Source organism: Balaenoptera physalus (genome assembly GCF_965194825.1).
Source record: "Balaenoptera physalus genome assembly, chromosome: 5".
Taxonomy (NCBI): domain Eukaryota; kingdom Metazoa; phylum Chordata; class Mammalia; order Artiodactyla; family Balaenopteridae; genus Balaenoptera; species Balaenoptera physalus.
The window spans coordinates 37,091,010-37,117,376 of record NC_138884.1 but is presented as its reverse complement, the minus strand read 5'-3'; the positions used below and the strand labels follow the sequence as shown (position 1 = coordinate 37,117,376).

The following is a 26,367-nucleotide window of genomic DNA, read 5'->3' as shown; positions in this document are numbered from 1 at the left end:
GGTGAGGGAGAGGGAAGGGACTCAGTTTGGGGAGCTGGAGTTTGGTGTGTCCTAGGTTCCTTAAACAAGAAAATCCCTATCACTATAAAAGCAGTTTGTAAAAAAACAATAGGCAAAAAGAAACTGTGACTAATCTGGGTCACTAGAAAAATAATATGCTTTCTGTTTGAGTTCACTGAAGACAGGGAAAATCCAGACAATAAATCTGGCATTAATAAAACTACTTGAAGATGTTTTCCATTTTCACCATAAAAGTGGTCCATTAAACAAAATCAATGAGAAACTTCTATTTCCCCCAGTGGAGCTATTGATGATGTCACTAAACGATGGCATATTTATGACAAAAGCACATAACCCTTGATAAATAAACATGCCTTATGAAGATTCCACCAACATTAATATGAGTTTAACAAAAACATACTTCATCACAAGATGCTTCATTCAGAAGCCTTGGTAGCGGAAGAGGGTAAACCCTTTGTAAGAAAGCAGAAGCTGTCTGTGAGAAATGGGAACAGCAAACCACACCGGCAAGTAACAGGATAATGGCAATATTCCCGGTGCCACAAGCACAGAGGATGTCTTCTAAGGGGCCTCGGAACTCAGAAGAGACACTTTTTCTTTGTGTGCTGAGATTAGCCCCAACTTCCCCATCCTTGGGGGTGGGGGGCAGAGCTCCTGAGTCACTTGCCATGACACAGGAGCTCAATGAATTCTTTGAATAGAGAGCCCTTGCTTACAAAACTGGGAGAGTTTGCCAAACACATTCAGAAACTCTGGACTGGAACCCCATTTTGAAAGCAACTTGATGGGGTTCCATCAAGAACCCCGAAAATGTCACCGGTAGCTCTTCTTAATTCCAGTCTTCCAGGCAGACAGGGGAAGGCTGCCGCTGTCCTCACTCCTCCATCCCAGACCCGGGCTTTCCAAGCAGTCCCTGGGGCTCAGCATCTATTTCCTTCCAGAGGAGCAGAGACAGGTGAATCAGGTGATACTTGGGTGGGAAGAGTCTCCTATAAAACCTGTCTCCTTAGTGGAGCCCTCAGCTTCTCTGCCATAGGCCCAGGCTAGAGCTGGCCTCACCTGGCCATCCTACCAACACGAAAGCTGCACGGTGCAGCGGCAGGGGAGAGAGTCTACAGTCCATCGCTACTGAGAGGGAGGAAAAAACCCAGCCTGCCCCCCGCGCCCTGCGAGAGTCAGGGTCATCACTGTCTCACTTGAACGACAGAATATTAGGTCAAGGTCCGCAGATTGTCATTATAATCCACTAACAACATTAACTACAGCTTCTTAGGCATGTGCAGTAAGGAACATATATTAAACACTTTCAAGTTCCTGTTTTATTCTTAGTTGCTTTCTAGCACTTAAAAAAAAAAACCTCCTTAGCAAAATGCAGTTGCTAGGGGAAACTGGCAAGCAGCTGAAAACGAGAAAACTCAGCTACAATTCAGAAAGCCACAGGTTGGGGGGGGGGATGGAGGGTGTATTTTTTCCCCTTTTCTTCCAGGAAGACAGATAAATTCCGCACCCATAAAATACTGAATTTTCAGAACAACTAATACTATGCCGTTTCCTTCTCTCCCCTCAAGCCCTCTTTTCCCTGCCTCAGTGGCCCCCCACCCCGGCTCCCAGACTCCAAGGGGAGCTGCCATCACTCTGCGCCTCAGCTCTGCGGAGTCCACCCTGGAACGTCTCCCAAACACGGACCGCCGCCACCTCCCCTGCCAGAACTGCCTGACGCCAGAGCTCCTCATTTCTTGTCTGGACTTCAGCAACGGTTTTTCTATTTTAATAAAGACTAAAATGATTAAAAATGTTTCTGCTTCAAGCAGTATAGGAATATAAAATAAAGAACAGGCCTCCTCCCTGGAGGCAACCCATGTTAACAGATCCAAGTGTATTCTTCCAGAAATGTTTCACATATGTAATAAGTACTAATAACTGAATTATCATTCAAAACATTAATCACTTATTATGTGCCAGGCAGTGTTCTAAGCACTCTTAAAGTATCAACTTAAGTATTCACAGCAACCCTACAAAGTGTGCTTATTATTTATCCACATTTAAAGATGACCAGAATGCCAAGTGCACAGTTAGTAAATGGAGTCACAATTTTAATTCAGACCATCTGTTTCCAGTGCCAGGACTCTTAGCCAACACACTATCTTGCCTCCCAGGGTGTGTGTGTGTGTGTGTGTGTGTGTGTGTGTGTGTGTGTGTGTGTGTGTGTGTGTGTGTGTGTGTGTGTATATCTCCTGGTATTTTTTTTAAAACAAATGATAAAATGACAACACTGTCTGCACACTGTTCAGCCCCTTGCTTTTCCACTGCACAATATCTCCCAGAGACCGTCCCACATCAGCACACACAGAACTGTCTCATTCATTCACAAGATACTTGGTTGCCATGGGTGTTGCATTAGCAAAACAGTCCCCTACTGGTGGACATACAGGTTATTTCTAGTCTTTTTCTATTATAAACAACACTGCAGGGAACATCTTTGTGTACACATCTCAGCACGTCCATGTGAGCACAGCTGTGAAAATGTTCCTAGAAAACTTATTACTGGTGCATTCCAAATCCTGATACGATGACAAGTCTCTTACTTTGATCTTCCCGGCACCAACCTCTCCTCACTCCAGTGCTCTCTCCCCACTCTCCAAGGCTGGCCTTTCCAAACACGGATCTGGTCACATCACTCGCCAACTCTGATAATTCCAGGGCATCTTCAGTGCCAGGAGCACAAGGCCCCCATTCCTCAGTGTGGCCCAAAGGCCCTCCTGAGCCAGCATCAACCAATTTTGTGGCTTCCTCTCTGCCCCCCAAGACCCATGCCTTGTCACCCCCATCGCTGTCTGGCTCCTTTTCTTTGCCTGTTGTTTCCTCTGCCTGGACGTCATTCTCAGCTCCTTTTACCCAGAAGCTTCTGTTCACTGTGCCCCTCCTCTGTGAAGCCTTTCCCACTCCCCACACTGGGCTCCCATAGGATTTGGATACAATGACTAATAACACATTTCTCAGTAAGAGAGTATAGTTCTTTGTTGATGTCTCCTCTGAAAGTCTACAAATCCCTTCATTTTTGTGTCCTTAGTACATAGCACAGAACCTGCCAACTATTAGGGGATCAATAAAAGATTGCTGACTTCATGAATAAATAAAATTAATTAGATAAATGAAATGGAATGCTTTGATTTTGCTGAGAAGCAAATTCATTTCAGCGGAAATCAGGATTCCATGGAGAGAGGGAAATTAAGCCAAATGCTGCAGAACAAACTCAGAAGTTTGGACACTACAAAGTTCACAAACGTGGAAAGAGAAGCTGTGTACAAGTTTCAAAGGAGGAAACAGGCAGCGTTTTAGTTAAAATTACCTATATTTATCCAAATCTCAGGTTATGTTTTGGCGGTGTTCAGATGTATCATATTCAAAATATTGATGTTATTTTATAGGTAGTGTATTAGCTTTTTTTTTTTCTTTTTTTTTGCCCTAAGCTATACTTTTTTTCCTCAATTTACATATTGCCCAGGGAGGAAGCTCCTTTGTAAGAATAGGCTGGCATTCTAAAGAACAATCTTCATTAGCAGTGGGTAGTCCTGATGTCTTGGAGAACACTGCAGACAAAGCTAGGATTCCTGCTGGGGGAGAGTAAATGGGGCAGCCCTAGGGCAGAGTTGGGACTGAGCTAGGCTACTCTGCCCTCTTCCTCCCACCAAGCTCTCCCCCGCCCCCTCCCCTCCCTCTCCCCTTATGAATTGGGAAGAGCCAGATTATCTAATCCTTTTTACTTATGATTGACTGACTGAATTTTAATGAAAACCCATTCACACTGAAATGTTATCTCCGCTAGAACCTCCAGCCTTTTAATTGTGGAATTAAAAGCTTTCTCCCTGTTTAAATACATTTTCAGGCATCCGTAAACAGAGGACTAAAAGTTGGAGGAGGGCGGAAGAGCTCCTTGAGATCACGTTAAGCCTACCTGGCTGGACCCGAAGATGCTGTGACTTCGTGTATTTTGGGTGATCCAAGGAGGTGGGAGCATGATCTCCGCCCACCGAGCTGCCCCCTGCTGGCCGGGGAAGGACAAGCCTCAGCTGAGGCTGCCGGAGGCTGCCTGTGATAACAGTAATGACACGGCCCACCACCCCAGCCCAGGATCACATTTGCTCCTCCCAGAGTTAGGGCACCAAGGCCACACGGCCGGAAGCGCCAGAGCCAGGAGTCCCCACAGGCGTGACTGCAAGGCCAGTCCGTCCTGCTGAGATGTCGGCTCCTTAGGACCCTCTCCTCTAACTGAACACCATTCAGGGGCCCCACCCCAGCTATCCCTGAGCCTGAGGACCCCTCCCTCTGTACCAGGTCCCTCTGTACCATGATGTGCAGATTCAGATTTTGTAACAGAGCAGGACCCTGTGGGGCCTTCCCAGGACAGACCCCCTCCCCCACCCCCTCCATGTCCTCCACCTGCCTCTTGCCTGTAGAAAAACTTTAGCCAAAGAATAAATTTAATCAGAGAAATGAGAAACTAAAAAAGCAAAGGAAAATAGTCAAGCAAGACAAAATAATAACAGTCTAGCCATGAAACAAAGTCAAGGCCCTTTAGTTCCTCCTCAAGGGCTGTAGATAATATTCTGAGCCATATCCTTTGAGCTGTTTTGTAGATACTGAAATCCCCACCAGGTGGAAGAAGGTAACTACATGATGACCTGACTGTATCCCTGACATAAGCTGCCGCAATTCTAAGAACTGGCCTCAGAGAAATGGGAACAAACCGACCCTGGAACTGAAGACTAAGTGTACTTAAAACAATCGAGATGACGACGCTGATCAGACCACTGCGTGACGAATTTCAAGAAGACTGTCAGAGCTGACTGTGCTGTTTCTGCAGGGAGCCCCCTCCCTCCGCCTATACACCCCTGAAGCTCCCCTTTAAAAGCTCTTGCCCCCTGATCGGCAGTGGGGAATGGGCTTTTGGACACGAGTCCACCTTCTTCTCAGGTTGCCGGCCTCCTGAATAAAGCAATCTTTCTTTTCCTACCGACAAGTATTGGCTCTGAAGCAGCAAGCAGCCAAACCTGAGTTCAGTAACAATTTTACTTGGGTAATAATTTAATGATAATAATTCTATCATAATTCCTAACCTCAATCCACCTACCTGATACCCCATCCTACCCCTTTGCCTCATCCGCGATTTCTACCTGCTGTTAGGGGTTGATCACTGGAACGCAGCCACTCTTTAGCACAGTGATGAGTTTATGTGGGTCTACTCTACTTATTCTTGGATGCAGATTTTGTGATTAACTGAAATGAGCTCCCAGGCCCAGGCAAAGGCACGCCTAACCCCACTGGCCACTGCTGTGTGTACACAGCCACATTGATTCAAGGGGTATTCTGAGTACCTGCTATGTGCCCTCTCCACTGTTCAGCACCAGGGATAGAGCAGAGAACAAGCCAACACCTGTGCCCTCAGGAAGCACACATGCCAGTGGGGGAAACTGTAATTTCTTTTTTTTAACTATACATAAAAACAAATGCTAAGGAGAAAAATAAATTAGGCTAGAGGAAATGAGGCTATTAAATAACGAGACTGGATTTCTTGTGTGGTTTAGTCAGTCCTACTACTTTATCAAAGGCAAATCAAGGGAAGTTACTCAATGGCAAAATTCAACCTCTAATTTGCTGGGGGGAAAAAAAAAAAACGACAGAATAAGATAAAAATAAAACCACCCCTCCCTGCTCCTTACAAAAATATTCCACCCCTCTGGTAGGTAAACTGATAACGCTCCTTACCTGCACCTACCTCACGCTCCTGGTGCAACACGTACAAGCGCTTTCAAAAGCAGAAACCACAGAGCAATCTAAGAGCGTCACCTGTGAACGGGGTGCTCTGAGTCCTCGCGGGACGGTGACGGGCAAAGGCAGCCTCATCTCTCGCTCCGAACGGGGACGGCTGGGTCTCTGCGGCAGGAGCCTCAGCTACGAAAGGGTCAAAGTCATCCTCCTCCCCTTCTGCTTCCTTCTTCCCCTCCTCCTCTTCTCCTTTGCTCTCATCTTCCTCCTCTTCCGGCTCCTTTGTAGGAAGCAAGGGATCAGGTGAGGAGAAATTCTGCTCCATCAAGCCCTCGGTGCTGGAATCCAGTTCTTTAATGATTTGGTCATACTGGGCAATGAAATCTTCACCCTCGGGGTTAGTCACTGTCAGGCGTGCGCCGTGCTCTGCCTCGGGGGCGGGGGCCGCTAACTCGGGGCTTGATTCTAGGGCGACTTCACGCTCGTTCTCTCCTCCTGGTTCCTTGGACACACCGTGAAACACGTCCGAATCGTCCCTACCATGTTCCTCCTCTGAATCTGTCTCTGGCTGAGGGCCGGGCAGGGGGCCGTTGCTCACGGGGGGACCCTGGACCTGGGTCTGGGCTTGGGTTGGGGGCCTCGCGGCGTCCTCCCGTGAACCGCTGCTGTCCTCAGCATCCTTCTCAGCACACAACCTGTACACCATCACGTCGTCCTGGAAGTCGGACTCTTCGATGTAGGCCCCTTTGAAGAGCAGGATGGCGTTCTTCTTCATCTCCTGGATGTGTCTGGGAGGATCCACGGGGGCCGGGGGGCCCGAGTTCTCTGCATCCTCATACGGCCCAGGGCAGCCCCCGCCCACCCCCGAGGAGATCCCGGCGTCGTAGCTGTCATCCCACTCCAGCTCCGTGTGGCTCTTCTCCTTTCCGGGAGCCACCTGGGGCCCCGTCGTCCCCGGGACCTGCTGCGGGAGCCTGAGCACAGGGTAGGTGGCTCTGGGAGCCCTCTCCTCGGGCGGGCCCAGCAGAGCCGGGCAAAGCGCCTCGGGGTCGGGGGAGTCTCCATCGTATAGGGCGGACCACACGTGGCAATCCCTTATGCAGCGGAGGATGTTGGTGTGGGCCTCCCAGAGGTACTGCAGGTAGCTGATGTCCAAGGCTCTGCCGTACTCCACGATGCAGGCCGACGGCGAGAACGCCTCTGGGGGCGGCTGCTCTGAGGGCCCTGCCCCGGGAGACACACAAGTCAGAACCGGGCGGGGGGACACAGGCAATGGATGGGAATGCAACTCATCGGGCTGCCAAGGCTTTGTCCCACCAGCTACTTTGGTTCTAAAAATTTCTGATTAAATGATTTCCAAACAACAAAAAAAAGTTAGATTTTAATAAGGAAAAATAAGAATAGAGACTCTATCCTCATAGAAGATACAAAACCAATCTGGCTGGTCAGATACTGGCCATCACCAACAGAAGTCTGTTACTTGGTATCAGTCTTTAGAGAAACGTGAGCTAATGAAGGCAACCTCTCAAGTTGTTGGGAGTGAGATAGGCTGGGACCTGGGGCCCTTTGCTGCAGTGCTGCAATGCTTGCACCTGGACACACGTCTCCTCAAGCAACAAAATACAAAGAGACTGTATGGGACTAAAGCTAACTGCGTGCATGCGCAGTTGGGGCAAATTCTGGACCCAAGAGATTCAAAGAGACCAAAAAACCCAACTGCCACTTTTGAAGAGCCGGAAGCAAAAACAGGGTGTCGGGAGCAAAAGCAGGGTACTGCGCGTGCCCCCTGCACACAACACCACCTAACGGGTGGGCGGAACGCCTAAGCCAGCCCTCCCGCCTGACCCCTGGACACACCCCTACCCTCACCCCATAGAAGGAACCAGCTCGGCCCCCACTCAGGGATCGAGCAGGCAAGGGAACCTGTTGTTTGCTCTCACTCCCCCACTGCTCCAGCAGGGGACCCAATAAAGCCTCGCCTGAATTTCTTGTCTGGCCTCTAGTCAACTTCTGTTGATTGGGTAAAGCCAAGAACCCTGGTCGGTAACAGGAGGATTAAGTTAGGTAATATATCCAATATGGTACCTGCCACTGAGTAGGCAATTAAAAAGATTTTTACTTTGACTCTAAAGTGGAAAGCCTATATAATCCATGAATTTAGGAAACAGATTTTCTCTAGAAAACCCTGGGTTTTTCGAAAAGCCTCTTAATTCATTCTGCCTTCCTGGGAATTATTGGTAATTATATGTACCAAATAGTGACTTAAGAAAAAGTCATATTCACTCCCAAAATAGCCCTTTTAACCTAAGAATGATACCCTGACTACCTTTGATGTTAAAAGCTCTCAACCGTGTAACTGAAATAGGTATGGAAACATCTGCATTTAAATTTACATTTTTCTTTAGGAAAAAAAAAAAAAAGAACTCAGACAAGGGAAAACACAAACTCTACCATTTCTTAAACATCTACTACATGGCAGGTGCTTTCTCAGTGCTATCTAATTTAATCCTCACAACAACCCTACATGGAGATACTATTTTCTCCATTTACAGATGAAGAAATTTAGGCTCAGAGACAATGATCACCCAACGAGTCAGTGGCAGAGCCAGAAGTCAAGCAAAAGCTGTCTTACGTCAACCTCTCTCCTTTTTTCGTTCGATGCCACACCTTTCAACCCTATTCATTGTCTAAATCTCTACGTGACTGGGCCACAAGTGAACCTTTAAGAATACACACTTTCACGTCGTTAGCGTGGACATAATCCATTTTTTACAGCTCTACTGTTAAAAGTTTACCTCTTATCCACTTTGACTACTGATAATATTTATTTAGCACTTACTACATACTAGGTAGTTTTCTAACAGCTTTGTATGTCCTACATCACTTATCCTTGGAACAACCCTTTGAGGAAAGCAGATGAGGAAAAAATCTTAGAAAGATCAAGTAGTCTGCCCAAGGAAGGAGCAGAGCCGAGATTCAGAATCCTAGCTCTTAACTACTGCACAAAAATCACATTATCTATCTACCCACCTATCTACCTGTGTAACCACCTATCCATCAGGGCACTTAGCCACCATAAGGCAACCTCAGAGAGAGGAGAGTGGAAAGAAATGGAATTTGGAATCAGAGGACCTACCGACTGTGTAACCTTAAATAAGTCAATCCCTCACTCTGAGTCTATTTCTTCATCTATAAAATGGGAATACTGTCTTCAGAGGATTAAATGTGATAACACAGGGAAAGAACGTGGCGAGTTGCAGGCACTCAACCATCATACGTTTAACTTGAAATTTGAATTCTGCAGAAAGGTCAGCCACAGACTCATTCTTAAAACAACTTTTTTAGTAAATAAAAAAGACATCAATTTTTAAATACGTGTTTAAAAATGACAATTGGGTAGGAAAATGTAAGATATGCATACTAGTTTACCTAACAGGAAAAGATACTGAAAGTACAGCTTGTTACACTGCCACATAAAGTATTAATTTCCATGATACACTGTATCTTTATTTAAAAACTAAGAATCCGTTAAGACAACCTTAACTTCTAAAAATTACATTTATACCAAATATGCTGATATTTTCTTAGTCAAGTAGCCCAGCTCTTAGACAGAATACTTTTTTTTTTAAATTATTTATTTATTATTATTATTTTTTTTTTTTTTTAAATTTTTGGCTGTGTTGGGGCTTCGTTTCTGTGTGAGGGCTTTCTCCAGTTGCAGCGAGTGGGAGCCACTCTTCATCGCGGTGCACGGGCCTCTCACTATCGTGGCCTCTCTTGTTGAGGAGCAGAGGCTCCAGACGCTCAGGCTCAGTAGTTGTGGCTCACGGGCCCAGTTGCTCCGCGGCATGTGGGATCTTCCCAGACCAGGGCTCGAACCCGTGTCCCCTGCATTGGCAGGCAGATTCTCAACCACCGCGCCACCAGGGAAGCCCAAGACAGAATACTTTTTACCGAAGAGGACTACAGCTGGGCGGACAGAAGGACACTGTCCGGGGGGGATATCAGAATATAGATGGAAACACGGAAGCCAGCACGAGGCCGGGACCATTTCCTAGTGGTCACAGGATAGGCAGACTCTCCTGAGCTGAAGCAGCCTTCTGACCACCAAAGACACACAAACGCCCCTTTGTTGCCCGCCAGAGGGAGGGCCGCGGTTGACACGGGGGGGCCATTTAAATTTTACTTGTACAAGATCAGCTGTGGCTGGCAAACGCCACAGGGTACTGTGACTTCTGGGACAATAAGTATTTATGAAAAACCCCTCATGATGTCAATCAAATGAATCATATACTCTTGCCATATCAGACATGTCACATTTTCAAATGATATATCATTGGCAGGCAAAAGCATCCACAAATGGGTCCCTTTGGAAATAAAAATAAGGGCTAATTCTGTCTTAGCTAGAACCACCTCCACACCCTCAGCCCCATCTTGTTTAAAAAGACACGCGGGTACACTATTCATACTGGACTCTGAGGATGGCGCTAGGAAGCCTAGTTAAAATAAAGGTCTGGGAACACTGAGTAAGTAAGAGCTAGGCATGTCAAGGAACGCTGATTACCAAATGTCCAGAACTCTTTACAAAGCAGAAAAGGACCCCCAGGTAGTCAGTGATAAAAGAAATGGGACTCACTGCATCACTCCCTGTCTACCTAGAGACAGACACGTTCAAGGAGAGATGGAATTTGGCATCCTTTTGTTTAAAGATTATCACTCAAGAGGTCCTTCCCTGACAGGCTGGGACCTAGGACCCTTCGCTGCAGTGCCTGGACCTGGACAAACATGTCTTCGGCTCCTCCAGCAACAGAATACAAAGAAACTAAAAGGGACTAAAAATAACTGCGTGCATTCACAGTTGGGGCAAACTATGAACAACAAGATGCAAAAAGGCCAAAACCCAACTGCCACTTCTGAGGTGTCAGGGGCAAAAGCAGGGCCCTGTGCAGGATCCCTGGCCTGACCCACCAATTGGCAGCCCCCCCCCTCACCCCACTTAAGGGACCAGCTCACCCCACCTTGGGAAGCAAGCAAAGGAAGCCGTCTCTTGTTCTCCCTCCCTCGGGCTGTAACACGAGTCCCAATAAGGCCTTGCCTGAGTTTCTCACCTGGCCTCTCTTCAATTTCTACTGATTAAAGAATCAAGCACCCAGGTCGGTAACACTCCTACCTGGACTATCATGCGTGCGCTTTGACCAGAGAATATAATCCCTCTCTTGGTTCCCAAGCGTCAGGGTGATCCCGCTGGAGCAGCAGACGGGGGTCAGGGCGAGCAGCTTGGCCGCAGAAACAGAGTAACAGTCTCTCTCCTTCACAGCCCACCTCTGACTCAGCATCATGTGATTGCAAGGGATCAGATACCTGGAAAGCCAAAAAGGGCCAGCGTTCAGTGTCTGCAGGTCCGTTCCCAGTCCACCACCGCCTAAGCCACGATCGGGACCAGTCACAGCCGGGCTGGTTCATCGTCTCCCCACTCTCACCCCAGCCATCCTACCAGCCCCCAGGGCTCACTCCCGTGCTTAAAACTTGTCAAGGGCTTCTTTCTTCTGACGCGGATTTAAGGGCCTTCACAATTTAACCTCCACAAACTTCCCCATCTCTTAACGGATCCGCTATCCCTCTGTGCCTCCGGGCCTTTGCACCTACCCTAACCGTCCCCTGCAATGTGCTTTCCCCTCCCCCTGCCTGACAAATGCCTTGTCATCCTGCAAAGTCTGGCTTCAGTGTCCTCTTCTCCAGGAAGGCTTCTGGGCTTCCTACTCCAAGATGGAACTACCCTCTCCCTCCACTATGCTCACAGCCTTCTACTAAGGCACTGTTACTAGAATCACAATCATTTCGGTGTTAGCCTTCTCAACATAATGTGCTATCAGAGCAAGCACCTCCTTCAAGAGTTTTGTCTCATGATCCCGGAAACTCTGGCTCAGAGTGGGTACTGAATGACAGCAGTTGCACAAAAAGGCAAAGGACCCGTCATGGTGCAAACCTCCTCTCGTATTCTCGCGGGTGATCACGAGAACATATTGTGCTACAGGTGCTCCATCCCCAGTTCCAAAGGGTGGGTGTGTGTAAGGCAGGGGGAGGATGTCCCCACCCCACTAAGCAATCAGTGGTCCAGACATGAAGGTGTCCTTCAGTTCTCCTCAGGCCTGACGCTGTCTAGCTGGAGATGGCAGCGCACCCCACAGGTTAAGGGTTCGGTCCTACAAGGCTTCCCCCGACACCCCCAACACACACACACACTTCAGACGCCACTCACAAGTCCAGGCTGTCACCTGTGCTTCCGAGTAACCGGCAATACATCAGAGGTGCCAACGACCCCCCTCCTTGGGTTCGATTAATTTGCTAGAACGGCTCACGGAACTCAGAGACACTTTACTTACCAGGTTGCTAGTTTATTACCTAAGGTTATAACTCAGGAACAGCCAGATGCAGAGATGCACGGGGCAAGGGTGGGGAAAGGGCGTGGAGCTTCCATGCTCTCTCCAGGCTGCCTCTCTCCCGGCGTTCACCAACCCAGAGGCTCTCCAAACCCGACCATTGCGGGGCTTTATGGAGGTTTCATTATATAGTCATGGTTGACTGAATCACTGGCCATTAGCGCTTAATTCAACCCTCTCCCCTCCCTGGATATCAGGCGGGTGGGACTCAAAAGAAAAAGGGCAAAGACCAAATATATATTTCTCTTTATAAATCACAACATTACAGTGGCCAAGGACTCACCGGGGAGCAATGGGCCCGGTTTCACACAAAACACTTTTGGGTGGTGAGCAAAGCATCTCAGGATCATTATGAACCTGGAGAGAAGAAAATCTGGGCAATCGTTTCTGACACACTTGCAGCACACCAGCGGGCTGTGTGGGTAGAATAAAGTGTGTTTAAATGGCTTCCTTTCCTAACAGGGAGATAGACCATACTGTTTATTTAAACAAAGATGGAACAAATGGGATGGAGGCCTCACGGCCAGAGCCGAGTGTCCCACGTTTGTGCAGGAGCCAACTCCAGAGACCCCAAGCCCTTAGGCGAACAACCACAATCTTCAATAAACCAGAATGTTTTTGTTTCTGTATTTAGCTTTGAGAGAGAGGCAGTACAGAGGAAAACAAGCTATGATTAAGGATTCAGTGAAAAAGATAAAAGTACAACTTCCAGGGCATGTCTTGAGGCCAGTAAACATTAAGCCAGTCTCCGCAGCTCCTGTTGATCCAAAAGAGGAAAACCTATGTTTGCATTAATGACTGACCCACTGCAAGTGCCTGAGTCAAGGAGGAAAAGAGATTTAATTCTCTTCAGTGCAGTTTACACTTAAGGTCTTAATAATGTTCATGGTATAAAATGACAAACTTGCCACTTAACCTTCTGTTCTCAAAAAATAAATCAAACCATGCCTCATTCAACCCAAACCTTAGCTAGGTGGCCAGGTAAGGCGGTCCCAGTCTCCCCTCCCTGCACTCATGGGCATACAACACACACACTTGAGCCTAAATCCCTCTCCCTAAGATCCAGACACACCCTGCATGTCTGATGTGGCGCCATCTATTTGCATAAGTTCAGTTGCATGGGAGTCAAAGGTTCTAAAAACAAAAAGGAAAGATTGGGGCAGGGCTGAGGGGAGGGGGGGAAGTATGGGAAAGAGGCCCGATCTGTTCTAATACTTAGCCCAGCTTTGGGGACTTGTACCTGAGCCCTACTGCAGAAGAAACAGATCCTGTAGGTAGAAAATGAAGGAGCTCTTTTCACGAGGATCTCTGTGCGCAGAGATGCTTTGTTGACCAAGAGTGAGGCAAAGGAGAGAGGCCTTCTCCCACCTGTCTGAAGCCAGCGCAGCTCTGGCCCCTAGAACACTCGAGGGGGCAGCGCTGTTCCAGCACCCGAGCGCCATCCCCTTCCCCGAGCACTCTCAGGAGGGGCGGGGACACGGCAGGGACAGAGGGGACGCAGCACCAGCCAAAGGGGCTCAGCAGAGGTGATGCTGCCGCAACCGTCTTGATCGTGAACACACGTGAGGCCCCTCCCTTGGGACCCCCCAGAAGAGACGGCTGACGCTTTGCAGGGGGCCAAGGTCTTACATGAGGAGCAGGGGTAAGAGCCAGGAAAGCCCATCCTGTGGTCGTTGATGTGAACGCTTCTGCTCTCACAGGCGAGTGAGGCTCAGGGAAATTCAGATTACACAGGATTTTTTTTTTTTTTTCATGGTTGAGAAAAAAATTTTATTTATACAGCATACATATAAGTTAAAAAGTGGCAGAATGTTAACAATGACTGAATCTAGATACAGAATACACGGGTGTTCATTATACTATTCATTCAAATTTTCTACATATTAAAATATTTCATAATAAAAAAACTGGAACATAATAAAATTAAAAGGGGCCTAAATGCAATGAGGTACCCAAGAACAGGTCCCTGAGACAAAAAAATACATTAGTAGAAAAACTGGTGAAATCTGAATAAAGTCTGTACTATAGTTAATATTATTGTATTAATGGTAATTTCCTAGTAAATGTGCCATGGTTATATAAGATGTTAAGGGGAAGCTGGATAAAGGGAACTCCCTATACCACCTTTGCAAATTTCCTGTAAGTCTAAGATCATTCCAAAATAAAAAGTTATTTTTAAAAGGAGGCAACCAGTATATAAAAGCTAGAAGTTTTCATTGATTTTTTTTTTGACAGACTACATGAAATAGGACTACTTCTTAATAATGCTAGTCAATCAATAAGGAAAATAAGTGATCAGTAACACAAAACATCTGACTGTAGGTCTTCCAAGAAAGGAAAAAGGCCTAACAAACAAGAATATAGTGCTTTACCATTTACAGATCTTTCACATACATTCCATTTGACCCTCACGACATTGCTGTGAGGTAGGCAGCACAGATATTAGTCCCATTTAACAGATGAGGAAAGTGAATCTCAGAGCAATTAACTGATGTGCCCAAGGTTCTACAATTAGTAAATAATTTGTATTCATATCAGTCTTTGGCCTAAAAATTCAGCACCCCACCTCCCCTCACACTTGCCTACCTACTTCACAGGGATAACGAAGATAAAATGAATTCAAGGCTAGAAAAATACTTTGAGGGAAATAATTTTCCACGATATATGGCTCATTCCCCTTCTTGTCCCAGCTTGTGTGTGAACACAGAATTTTATGTTGCCTCTGTTCTGTGTTCAGCTAAGCAGCTAAGTAAGACAGGGGAACGGTGTGGTCCTCTTTAAAGTTATATAAATTACAATCAGGGTAACTGCTATTATAGCAAGTTGAAAAACAACACAGGAAGGCCAATGTGCAACTGCACAGGATTTACTGTATCCTTATTTTCATCATTAATTATTTAAGAAATAAACTGCTTCAATGCTTTTATATACTGCAGGAACTCAATGACTGCTTACAGCTCAAACAAAGCATATTTCATGATTTAAGTTGATATATGTAGATTTCTACTCTTTGTTTGAAGTACTAAAACAAAATAGAACAGTGGATCAAACCTAATAAAGCTATTTATCAAATATCACCAGTGGGTAGCTTGAAATTATATTAGAATAAAGAGTTACTGGGAATTTGCAACTCTGCAAACACATGCTTTCAGTAGAAACTAAGAACTTTCTGCTGAGTAAATCAAATAAGGGAGATCCCCCATAGGTTGAAGGAGGGGGTTCTATAAAATTGGAAAATGGAGAGTCAGTTCAAATGAATAACACCCCTGTATTCAAAGCAGTACTTCTACTACTGTGCCTTTAAAACGAAGGATTATCCCAGAGGGAAGAGTGGGAAAATCGTACACTGACCCTCTGTCTCTCCATCATTTACACAGAAAGATTAGAAACAGAATAAAGTCAGAAGCTCCCCAAACGTCAAACATCAAATACACCACCATGTATAAAACAGATAGCTAGTGGGAACCTGTGGTACAGCACAGGGAGCTCAGCTCGGTGCTCTGTGATGAGCTAGATGGGTGGGATGGGCGGGCAGGGGGAGGTCGGTCCAAGAGAGAGGGGATATATGTATACATATAGCTGATTCACTTCATTGTACAGCAGAACCTAACACAACATTGTAAAGCAATTATACTCCAATAAAAAAAATAATAAAGTGGCTGTCGCTAGCAGAAAAATCACTTAGGAATTTAGTACAGATGTCTGTCATCAAACTATCTTTTCATTTCAACTATATTTGCCTGGGATGGGATTTTATTTAAATTCAGGAAGCAGTAAATATAATCAGAGACTAATAAATGGCTTTAGAGGCTCAGATTACTCAAAGCCATCCCAATACAGCAGGAAAAATATATTCCCCACATTGTCCTCCCTTTTTTCATTATTTCCCCAACCCTCTGCAACCCTGGGTCCATTTTCTATTTTATTGGATATTACTCATTAAAATAAATCACCATCACTTCTGAAACAATTCAGTGATAACCAATCAATAACAAAGGACACACGTTGCCTACTGCTACACTGACAATAAAGACAAAACAAAGCAGTGAAGTATGATGAAGTAAGCAAGGTGCTTCTTAAGAGATGATGATAGCCTCAGTAATGTACCAACAGGCAAAAATCTTAAAAGCAACGTTAGTGAATTTCAAAAAGCTCGTTTGTTTTTCAGAGACATTCTGGCTGTGTTTCTCCTATTCATCTTACCCTAGACTGGCATTTTTTCTCCCCTCTCCTCCAGACACCCAGTGCCCACATAAGATGGGCATGTTCCTGAAGAGAACAACACGCAGCTTCTCTTCGAGCAAAACAGCCTCTATCTGAACACAACAGGCGAAGCAGTTCATAAACCTGACAAATGACCAGCACTTCTGAAAGAAACACCCCAACCAGAATATTCAGAAATGGCATTCAGGGTATTAAGCAATTAAATGTTGCCTAAACTGGGAAGTGCCAAGAACATGCAGCTGATCTGTCACTTCACTGCTTGTCAGCATTTCCTGCTTGCCTTAGGCCTATCAGAGGTCACATCCCTGGAGGTGGGCAATTTCTCCTTGGTTTTCTGCTCCCTTAAATAGCCTCTCTTTTGGGGGACCTTATTTCAACTTACTTTTCTAATATTTTGCTAAAGGAAATAAACAGATCAGTTACAAATGGATTATCACTTTGAAATGTCAACAATTAAGAGTATTTAGGTTGCAACAAAAATTGATGCAGTTTATTTATCATGGAACAAATAACTTCATTAAAAGGATTCACATAATCTTCACTGCTCTATTGCCTCTCAGATCTACAAGTTTATCATGTATATTCAAATGACTGTAGTGGCAACAACAAAAAGGACAGGTTACAAATCTATTTTTTTAGGTCCCTTAAAGTTTAAATGACTAGAAAAAGAAGGATTTTTCATTGTCCTTGCTTTTGGTACAGATGCTAAATCAGAAAAGACATTGTTTTCATTACAGTAACCCCCCGCCCTTATCTGTGGAGGATACATTCCAAGACCCCCAGTGATGCCTGAAACCACGGGTAGTACTGAGCCCTATATATATACTATGTTTTTTTCCTATACATACATACCTATGATAAAGTTTAATTTATAGATTAGGCTTAGTAAGAGATTAACAACAATAGCTAGTAATAAAATAGAACAACTATAATAATACACTGTAATAAAAGTTATGCGAATGTGGTCTCTCTGTCTCTCAAAATACCTTATTGTGCTGTACTCACCCTTCTTCTTGTGATGATGTGAGATGATAAAATGCCTATGGGATGAGATGAAGTGAGGTAAACAATGTAGGCCTTGTGACGCAGGCTGCTATCGACCTTCTAACATATAAAGTAGGACCATCAACTTAAGGTGATCCTGGATCACTGAGCCATGAGGATGTTGATGGCTGGATATCAGGGGCAGACGATGTCAATGGCTAGGGATCCTGGGTGGGACGGCGTGAGATTCCATCACAATACTCAGAACAGCGCACAATTTAGAACCTATGAACTGTTTATTTCTGGAATTTTCCATTTAATATTTTGGACCACAGTTGACCGTGGGTAACTGAAATCTCAGAAAGTGAAACCACTGGTAAGGGGGTTCTACTGTAGATTAAAATGTATTTTCTAGAAAATTCCCCTCCCTTAAATTTGTGTAGTGCTTTACAGTGTTTCAAAACATTTTCACAGATATCACCACAGTTGATCCTCCCCAAAACCTTATGGGATAGCAAATTCCAAAACCAGAATAGGTCAAGGGGTCCTAACTGGATTTGTTACACCCTATCACTCCAGCCACCATTGTTCATAGCCTTGTTCTCATATTTTTAAATCTCCTTATGTCTTTCTGCTGCAAATTTAGTAGTAACTTCTTCAATCTATCTTCTAGTTCATTAATTCTCTCTTAATCTGTATCTTAAATGCTATTTATACCAAACACTCAGATTTTCATTTTAATAATTACAGTTTTTACTTCTAAAAACCCCAGTTGGTTCTTCAAATCTGCCTGTCATTTTTGCTTGATTATCAAAATGCCATTTTTATTTTAACAGAAAGTAACAAGTACTGGAGAGGATGTGGAGAAACTGGAACCCTGTGCACTGTTGGTGGGCATGTAAAATGTGCAGCTGTTATGGAAAACAACAAAAAAATTTAAACAGAATAACCATATGATCCAGCAATTCCACTTCTGGATATATACACAAAAGAAGTGAAAGCAGGGTCTTGAAGAGAGATATTTGTACCCCCATGTTCATAGCAGTGTTATTCACAACAGCCAAAATGGTAAGCAATCCAAGTGTCCAGTGGCTAAGATTCCATGCTCCCAATGCAGGGGGCCTAGGTTTGATCCCTGGTCAGGGAACTAGATCACATATGCTGCAACTAAAGATCCCACATGCCACAACGAAGATTCCACGTGCCACAACTAAAATCCGGCACAGCCAAATAAATAAATAAATATTTCAAAGTGTCCATCGGCAGATAAATGGGTAAACAAAATGTAGTATAAATAATGTAACATTATTCAGCCTTAAAAAGGAAGGGAATTCTGACACCCGCTGCAATATGAATGAACCTTGCAGACACCGTGCTAAGTGAAATAAGTCAGGCACAAAAAGACAAATACTGTATAAGGCAACTTACATGAGATACCTAGAACAGTCAAATTCACAGAGACAGAAAGTAGGATGGTGGCTGCCAGGGGCTGGAGGAGGGGAGAAACAGGAAGTTAAGGTTTAAGGCGTGCAGAGGGTTTGTTTTACAAGGTGAGAGCAGTTCTGGAGATGGATGGTGGCAACGGTTGTACAATGCTGTGAATGCATTTAATACCACTGAACTGTATGGCTAAGATGGTAAACTGTAGGTTCTGCGTATTTTACTACAATTGAAAACACTTGTTAAACGTGGGGGGCGACCAGCAGTTCAGAGGACAGAGACCAGGAAGCAGAGGCTTCCTGCGCGTCTACCGCGTGCTGCATATGCCCCCCACTCGCTCTTCTCAGATTCCCCCAGGCAGTGTGACAGAATTAGAAATACAGAAAGTATTAAATAAAGGACAACTACTATTATTATGGTCTCACCACCATCCTCATTAAGGAAACAGAGAAGAAACTCAGACTCAGAGCGCTGGACCCATGGTTACGCCCAGCACTCTTTCCATGACTCCATTCAGAACCTGCGACCACGTGCCCTTCAGGCGCTTTCCTGGGAAATGATGCGTCCTTACTCGCCCTGGAAGTCACAGCCCTGACTTGGATGCCTACGTATTTCAATCACGAGCTGACTTCTTCACCTTCATTAGGCACAGGTCTGGGTCTCAAAAGAAGCTTTGTCCAGTACAACCTCTGAGGACAGTTTTTACAACAAGCACCGCCCTACGAGTAGACAACGGCCACTGAACAGAAGTGTCCAGCCCCTGGGCTCAGCCTCCCCTGGTGACCCAGAGCTGGGACGCCGGGCCAGGCTTCCAGGACCACTGAAAAAGACAGCTGCTTTCCGTGCCATCAAAGAAGCAGCATTCAAGAACCTAACATTTAAATATAATCAGGATTTACCCTTGTTGGAGGCAAAGTCTGGTTTTTGGCAGTAAAAAAGGCTTTAATGAGTTGCTCTGATGGATTTCATTCAGGCCCTGCTAATGCACTGTCACATCAGTAGAGACTTGATGGGAAGCAAATGTAATCCTTTTAGGACAGATAACTAATGCTCTCCCGGACTCCCCAGGGTGTTTCTTTATGAGCGGATTTATTCTTTGCTAATGCCCTAAGATTAGTTACTGATGACCTGATCGAAACCCCTAAAAAGTCCAAAAGCTCTCTTTAAACTAAAAAAATTAATAGGTGATACTCTCCCATAAAAGAGTGACTCAGTAAGGCCACCGTCGTTCCACCCACCAGCCCCCTGTGGTGTGTGCATCACTCCCTTTTGCAGGACGCCACGTCTACACTGCAGCCTCCCTTAAACCAGTGGTTCTCAAACTTAGCCTCGCATCTGAATCCGCTGGAGAGTTTGTTTAAAGCACAGCTTGCCAGGCCCCACCCACCACCAGAGTTTCTGATTCAGCACATCTGGAAGAAGGCCAAGAACGTGTGTTTCTCACGAGATCCTGGGGGATGTCTCTGCCGCTGTTCCCAAGATCGCACGTCACCACCCCCTTGCTTTTCCACAACCACTTCTGTGGGAATGCTGGACCTCCTCTTGGAATGCCAGCTCCTCAATAATTCTGCTCATGTCACGTCTAAACCCCAGTGGGGACCAGGGGCAGCCCAGGTCTCCTCCCTCTTGCGCTGCTCTCAGCTCCTTCTGCCCTTCTGCCCGAGGAGGGGTCAAAACAGGGTCTAAGGAAGGAGGAGGTGGAGGGCGTGCCCGAGGACCTGGTTGGCTCTTTCCTTTTTGCTTCCACACCACCAGAAGGGAGTGAGGGAGCACAAGCCCTCACCAACTCTCTTCCTTCACAAAAGGAGATGCTTCTCTCAGGGACCCTGAGAAGCAGAGGCAGGGGCAAGGCAGGATCTGGTGTTCCTGAGTTTCCTGCCAAATGACCAAACTAATGTTGCCTTAATAGCAGTCCACTTTGACTCCTGACGCCTGTCTTCAGATACCAATCCCTTCATGAAACCTTTCCCACCTGGACGTCTGAAGGACATACCTCTTCCGCCTTGTACACATGTATGTCCTTTTCAGTTCGTCCCCTCCATGGCTTATTCCCTTCTGAATTGTACACAGAAAGTACTCATTAAATATTTACTGAATTTAACTGAAACATACTCACAGGTCAGACAGTGAGCACTGTACCATTTCTAAAGCAAGAGTCATAGAAATTATACATCAACAGCATTTCATATTTAGAAAAGTTGTTTTCAAAAACGAGTCCCCTAAAAATGTACTTCAGGAGAAAGACATGCAGCTACGGACCAGAAGAGCGTTCATAATACTTCTGAAAGTTTCCAAACATTCTACTTATTCTTTCCAGGCGCACATGTATAATATAATGCATTTGGCCCCCTAAAAACTGTTAACAGTAAAACTAAAATTAACCTTGGGAAATAATGCAGAAATTAAATTGATTTGCTCAATGATTTTCTTTCTTAGAAGCATGGCCCTTACTTCACTTATATTACCAAAGAAAAATGTAATAGCGATAGTGTAGAGCTTTCCTTTAAAGGGAAGAAAAGATGGCAACTCACCTTAGAATTAGTTGTAACATCACATCTTCACAGTGTAAACCGATGAGAGTTCTAAATAATGCCAGGGACACCACACAAAGCTGGGAAGCAAGACAAATATCTATTTCAGATATTGGAAGGACAGCTCTACCCAACACAGATGGTAAATAAATCAGAATTACAAAATAAAATGACCCTTTTTTCTTTTTTTAGCAGTTTTGATTAAGAAAAATGTAGAATTACCCTCCTAACAAAACTCCTGTGCTCATATTTCCAACTTGTAACGATCCAGATAAATATGTCCCCTACAACTCCCCAATACACACACACACACACACACACACACACACACACACACACACACACACACGATCTCCTATTTATGTCATTTGTTTTCCTAGTTATTTTCAAATATGACACTGGTTATTTGCAAGACAGGGCTAACAGAAAATTGCACATACCCCAGCCATCTCTCTCTCTCCAGAGTCCTCAGCCCTAAGCCTCATCTCTTCTTGCCTTATCTCTTGGCTTTGGGGCAAACATTCTCCTGGGTTCCATTTCCCATAGTGCTGAGGGGTGATGATATACTTTCCTAGGATGTTCATTAAAAAACAAGAGTTCTTGCAATCTCTGATTTCTAAAAAGGAAAGATAAACTGTCCAACAGAGAAGGTTCCCAAAGGTGCATTATAAAATCACCGTGCCTTTTGGGAGTAAGCTTTTGCTGTTCCATCAGGCCACTTAAGTAATTTAGGCTCTCATTCTTTGTACGGGAGAATAAGGGCTAGCCTGTGTTCTAGGCAGGACAGGTTTACAAGCTGGTCAATGAAGTCCGTAACGGTGTTGTAGAGAAAGAGCTGGACTTGGTGTGCCCCAAAACATCTCTTGCGCTCAGGACAGGTCACACCTTACAGTTAGGCAGAAGCAAATACTTCATTCCATTCCTTCCACGCCTTTGCACATGCTTCTCCTCTGCCTGGAATGCCTTCCTCTGTCTCCTCTGCAGGATAACCCTACTTATTCTCAAAGGCTGACCGTAGGCATCACCTCTCCTAGGAAATCTTTCTTCTCTTTCTCCCAGGATGACCACTCAACACCCCCTTGCCCCAGTCCGAGTCCTCTCTATATGTTGCCATAGTAACCCGGGCAAATCACTGTCAAGCGTGCTCGGCACCCTGTGTCTGTCTTTTTATTACTGAGTCCAGGGAGTTCATTATTCTACATGCAAGTATCTTATCAGACACATGATTTGCAAAGATTTCTTCCTATTTTGTCAGCTGTTGTTTCAATTTCTTAATGGTGTCCTTCGAAACACAAAAGTTTTTACTTTTTTACAGATTTTAGATTTCTTCTTGAATCAGTTTCAGAAGTTTGTGTCCTTCTAGAATTTGCCTGTTTCATCTAAGTTATCCAATATTTTGGCATGCAGCTGTTCATAGTATTCCCTTATAATCCTTTTTATTTATTTATTTATTTATTTACTACATTTTTTTTATCAACGCATACAGATGTCATTAACTATGAAGAAAAGAGAAGGCATATTTATTACAAAAATCAGAATCATGGTTATTTCTGCAGGAGAGGGAGAGGGCTGTAATCAGAGAGGGCTACCGAGGGGCTTCTGAGGTGTTGGCAATGTTTCATTCTCCCCTGAATGATGATGACATGGTGTTTTCTTTACAATTAAACTGTATATTTAGGCTTTATACAGTTTTGCTCTGTATGAATATTGTATCGCATTATAAACTCTGACAAGGCATCATTCCACTGGGCAGAGGCTGCAATAGTAGTTCTCAGTGTCTGGTCCAAGTCTTCCCACGGGTACAATGGATATAATCCATTTTAGTTCTATAAGGTCAACAGTAATATCCCCTCTTTCATTCTGGATTTTACTAATTTGACTCTTCTCACTTTTTTTCTTAGTAGTCTAAAAGTTTGTCAATTTTGTCAACTTTTTCAAAGAACCAGCTTTTTTATGAGGTTTTTTGGTTTGTTTTTATTGATTCTTTAAATTCTATGGTGCTTTACAATTTTCAAAAGTTTCACACACATTGATTCCATATAATCCCATAATATCCCTTTTCCCCCCTACCCCTATATTGCCCTTCCTTCCTTCCCTCTCCCCACTGGTAACCACGTTTGTTCTCTATATCTGTGAATCTGCTTCTTTTTTGGTTTATTCACTAGTTTGTTGTATTTTCTAGATTCCCCATATAAGTAATATACAGTATTTGTCTTTCTCTGTCTGACTTATTTCACTTAGCATAATGCCCTCTAAGACCATCCAAATTTTGCAAATGGCAAAATTTCATCCCTTTTTATGGCTGACTAGTATTCCATTGAATATATATATACCACATCTTCTTTAACCATTCATCTGTTGGTGGATACTTTGGTTGCTTCCATACCTTGGCAAATGTAAATAATGCTGCTATGAACATTGGAGTGCATGTATCTTTTCAAATTAGTGTTTCTGTTTTTTTCGAATATATACTCAGGAGTGGAATTTCTGGGTCATATGGTAGTTCTATCTTTAGTCTTTTTGAGAAACCTCCATAGTATTTTCCACAGTGGCTGCACCAGTTTACATTTCCATTAACAGTGTAAGAGGGTCAAAGAACCAACTTTTGGTTTTGTTGATTTTCTATTGATTTTGTTGTTTTTCTAGTCTTCATTTCCTTAATTTCTGCTCTAATCCTTGTTATTTCCTTCCTTCTGTTTGGTTTGAGTTTGCTCTTCTTTTTCCAGTGTCTTAAAGTAGAAGGTTAGGTTACTGATTTGAGATTTTTCTTCTTTTTTAACATAGGTGTTTACAGCTATATATTTCCCTCTTGGCAGTGTTATACTGCATCCCATAAGTTTTGGTATGTTGTATCTTCATTCTCATTTATCTCAAAGTACATTCTCATTTCCCTTGTGATTTCTTCTTTGACCCATTGGTTACTTAGGAGTACTGTTTAATTTCCACATATTTGTGAATTTTCTTTCTGTCAATAAATTTTAATTTCAATCCACTGTGGCCAGGGAACATACTTGGAATAATTTCAATCGCTTTAAATTAATTGAAAGTGATTATCACATGGTCCATCTTGGACAGTGTTCATTCCATGTGCACTTGAAGAGAATGTACATTCTGCTGCTGTTGGGTGAAGTGCTCTAGATCTAGTTGGTTTACAGCATTGTTCAAGTCTCCTATTTCCTTATTCATCTTCTGCCTAGTTGTTCTATCTATTATTAAAAAGTAAGGTGTTGAAATACCCCACAACTATTGTTGTATCTTCTATTTCTCCCTTAAATTCCATCAGTTTTTGCTTCATAAATTTTGGGACTCTGTTTTTAGATGCATATATATTTATAATTGTTATATCTTTCCAAGGGGTTGACCCTTCATCATTATAAAATGTCCCTCTTTCTCTCTAGTAACATTTCTTGTTTTAAAGTCTATTCTGTGGCTTATTAGTATAGCCACTCCAGCTTTGTTTTGGTTGCTGTTTGCGTAACCTATCTTTTTCTGTCTGTTAACTTTCAATCTACTGTTATCTTTGAATCTAAAGTGTATCTCCAGTTGGCAGCACATAGTTGGATCTTTCCCCCATTGTAGCATTTTAATTCCTTTAATGATTTTTTTACTATTTTTTTCAGTTACTAGTGGTTGCTCTAGACCTTACCATATACATCTTAATTTATCAGACTCTACTTCAGATTTATACTAAATTAATTTTAGTGAAATACAGAAATGTTACTCTTATATAGCTCTATTCCTTCTTACCCCCCTTTGTGCTATTACTGTTATACACATTACATCTACATATGTTACAAACAATAACACTGTTAATTATTCCTTTACCTTTTTTCACATTTTTAATGGAGCTTTTTTCTGAAGTACAGTTGATTTACAATATTATATTAGTTTCAAGTGTACAACATAGTGATTCAATATTTTTATAGATTATACCCCATTTAAAGTTATTATAAAATATTGGCTATATTCCCTGTGCTGTACAATGTATCCTTGTAGCTTATTTATTTCATAAATAGTAGTTTGTACCTCTTAATCTCCTACCTCTATCTTGCCCCTCCCCTTTTCCTCTCCCCACTGGTAACCACCAGCTTGTCCTCTACATCTGTTTCTGTTTTGTTAAATTCATTCATTTGTTTTATTTCTTAGATTCCACATGTAAGTGATAACACACAATATTTGTCTTTCTCTGTCTGACTTATTTCACTCAGCATAATGCCCTCCAGTTCCACCCATGCTGTTGCAAATAGCAGAATTTCATTTTTTCTATGGCTGAGTAATATTCCATTGTATATTTATACCACATCTTTATCCATTCATCTGTTGATGGACACTTAGGTTGCTTCCATATCCTCACTACTGTAAATAATGCTGCTATGAACATTAGAATGCATGTATCTTTGCAAATTAGTGTTTTCATTTTCTTCAAATATACCTTTGCTTTTAAAACAGTAATTGCACTTAAATAGACAGCCTTTGGGGAGAGAGTTGCAAAGGATTACACTAATGGTATAAGAGGATTTTCAAAGTTAATCAGAGCGCCGAACTAAAGAATGACTACCTAAATTCACAACTGCCCAGACTTGAATTTCAAAACACTTATGGACAGAAAAATGATCTCTAAATACCCAGACTTGATACACTTTGGTTCCCTGGCTTTACCTGAACTTAATTAAGCCCGTATGTTCCCCTGTACCTTGTCTCCTCAGAAGCACATTCTGCTGGTTCTACAGAAGAAAGTGCCAACCCAGACAAATTGAGAAAAATGTCCTATGAAAGGCAGTAACTCCCACCTCCCTGACAGAAGGGCTCCTGATAGCAAAACAAATTATCTAGTTCATCTCTTCCAAAATAGAAGAGTAATGGCAGAAAAAAAAAAAAAAAAGGAAGGGAAAGAAAGAAAACAGAATATTCATAATTTTATTCCAAAAACAAACTCTCCTGAAATCTGTCTTGAGCTATAA

At 43.7% G+C, this 26,367-nt stretch overlaps 2 protein-coding genes across 8 annotated transcripts in view; one reads left to right on the top strand and one right to left on the bottom strand.

Moving 5' to 3' along the window:
• The window catches only part of GATB (glutamyl-tRNA amidotransferase subunit B), a 95,985-nt gene extending 90,265 nt beyond the window's left edge, over positions 1-5,720 (top strand). For 2 of the 3 annotated variants that reach the window (XR_014264082.1, XR_014264083.1), the window contains one exon: positions 1,590-1,890. The gene's annotated coding sequence lies outside the window, so the exon portion shown is untranslated. Of the gene's footprint in view, positions 1-1,589; positions 1,891-3,907 lie in introns of those variants that run through there. The other variant, XR_014264081.1, reaches the window with a different exon arrangement.
• The window catches only part of FHIP1A (FHF complex subunit HOOK interacting protein 1A), a 264,110-nt gene that overhangs the window by 8,447 nt on the left and 229,296 nt on the right, over positions 1-26,367 (bottom strand). For 4 of the 5 annotated variants that reach the window (XM_082463305.1, XM_082463308.1, XM_082463306.1 and 1 more), the window contains 3 exons: positions 21,407-21,486; positions 10,958-11,148; positions 5,869-7,128 (listed from right to left, as the gene is read on the bottom strand). In XM_082463305.1, the coding sequence (XP_082319431.1) occupies positions 5,869-7,128; positions 10,958-11,148; positions 21,407-21,486 (1,531 nt within the window). The remainder of the gene's footprint in view (positions 1-5,868; positions 7,129-10,957; positions 11,149-21,406; positions 21,487-26,367) is intronic. The other variant, XM_082463307.1, reaches the window with a different exon arrangement.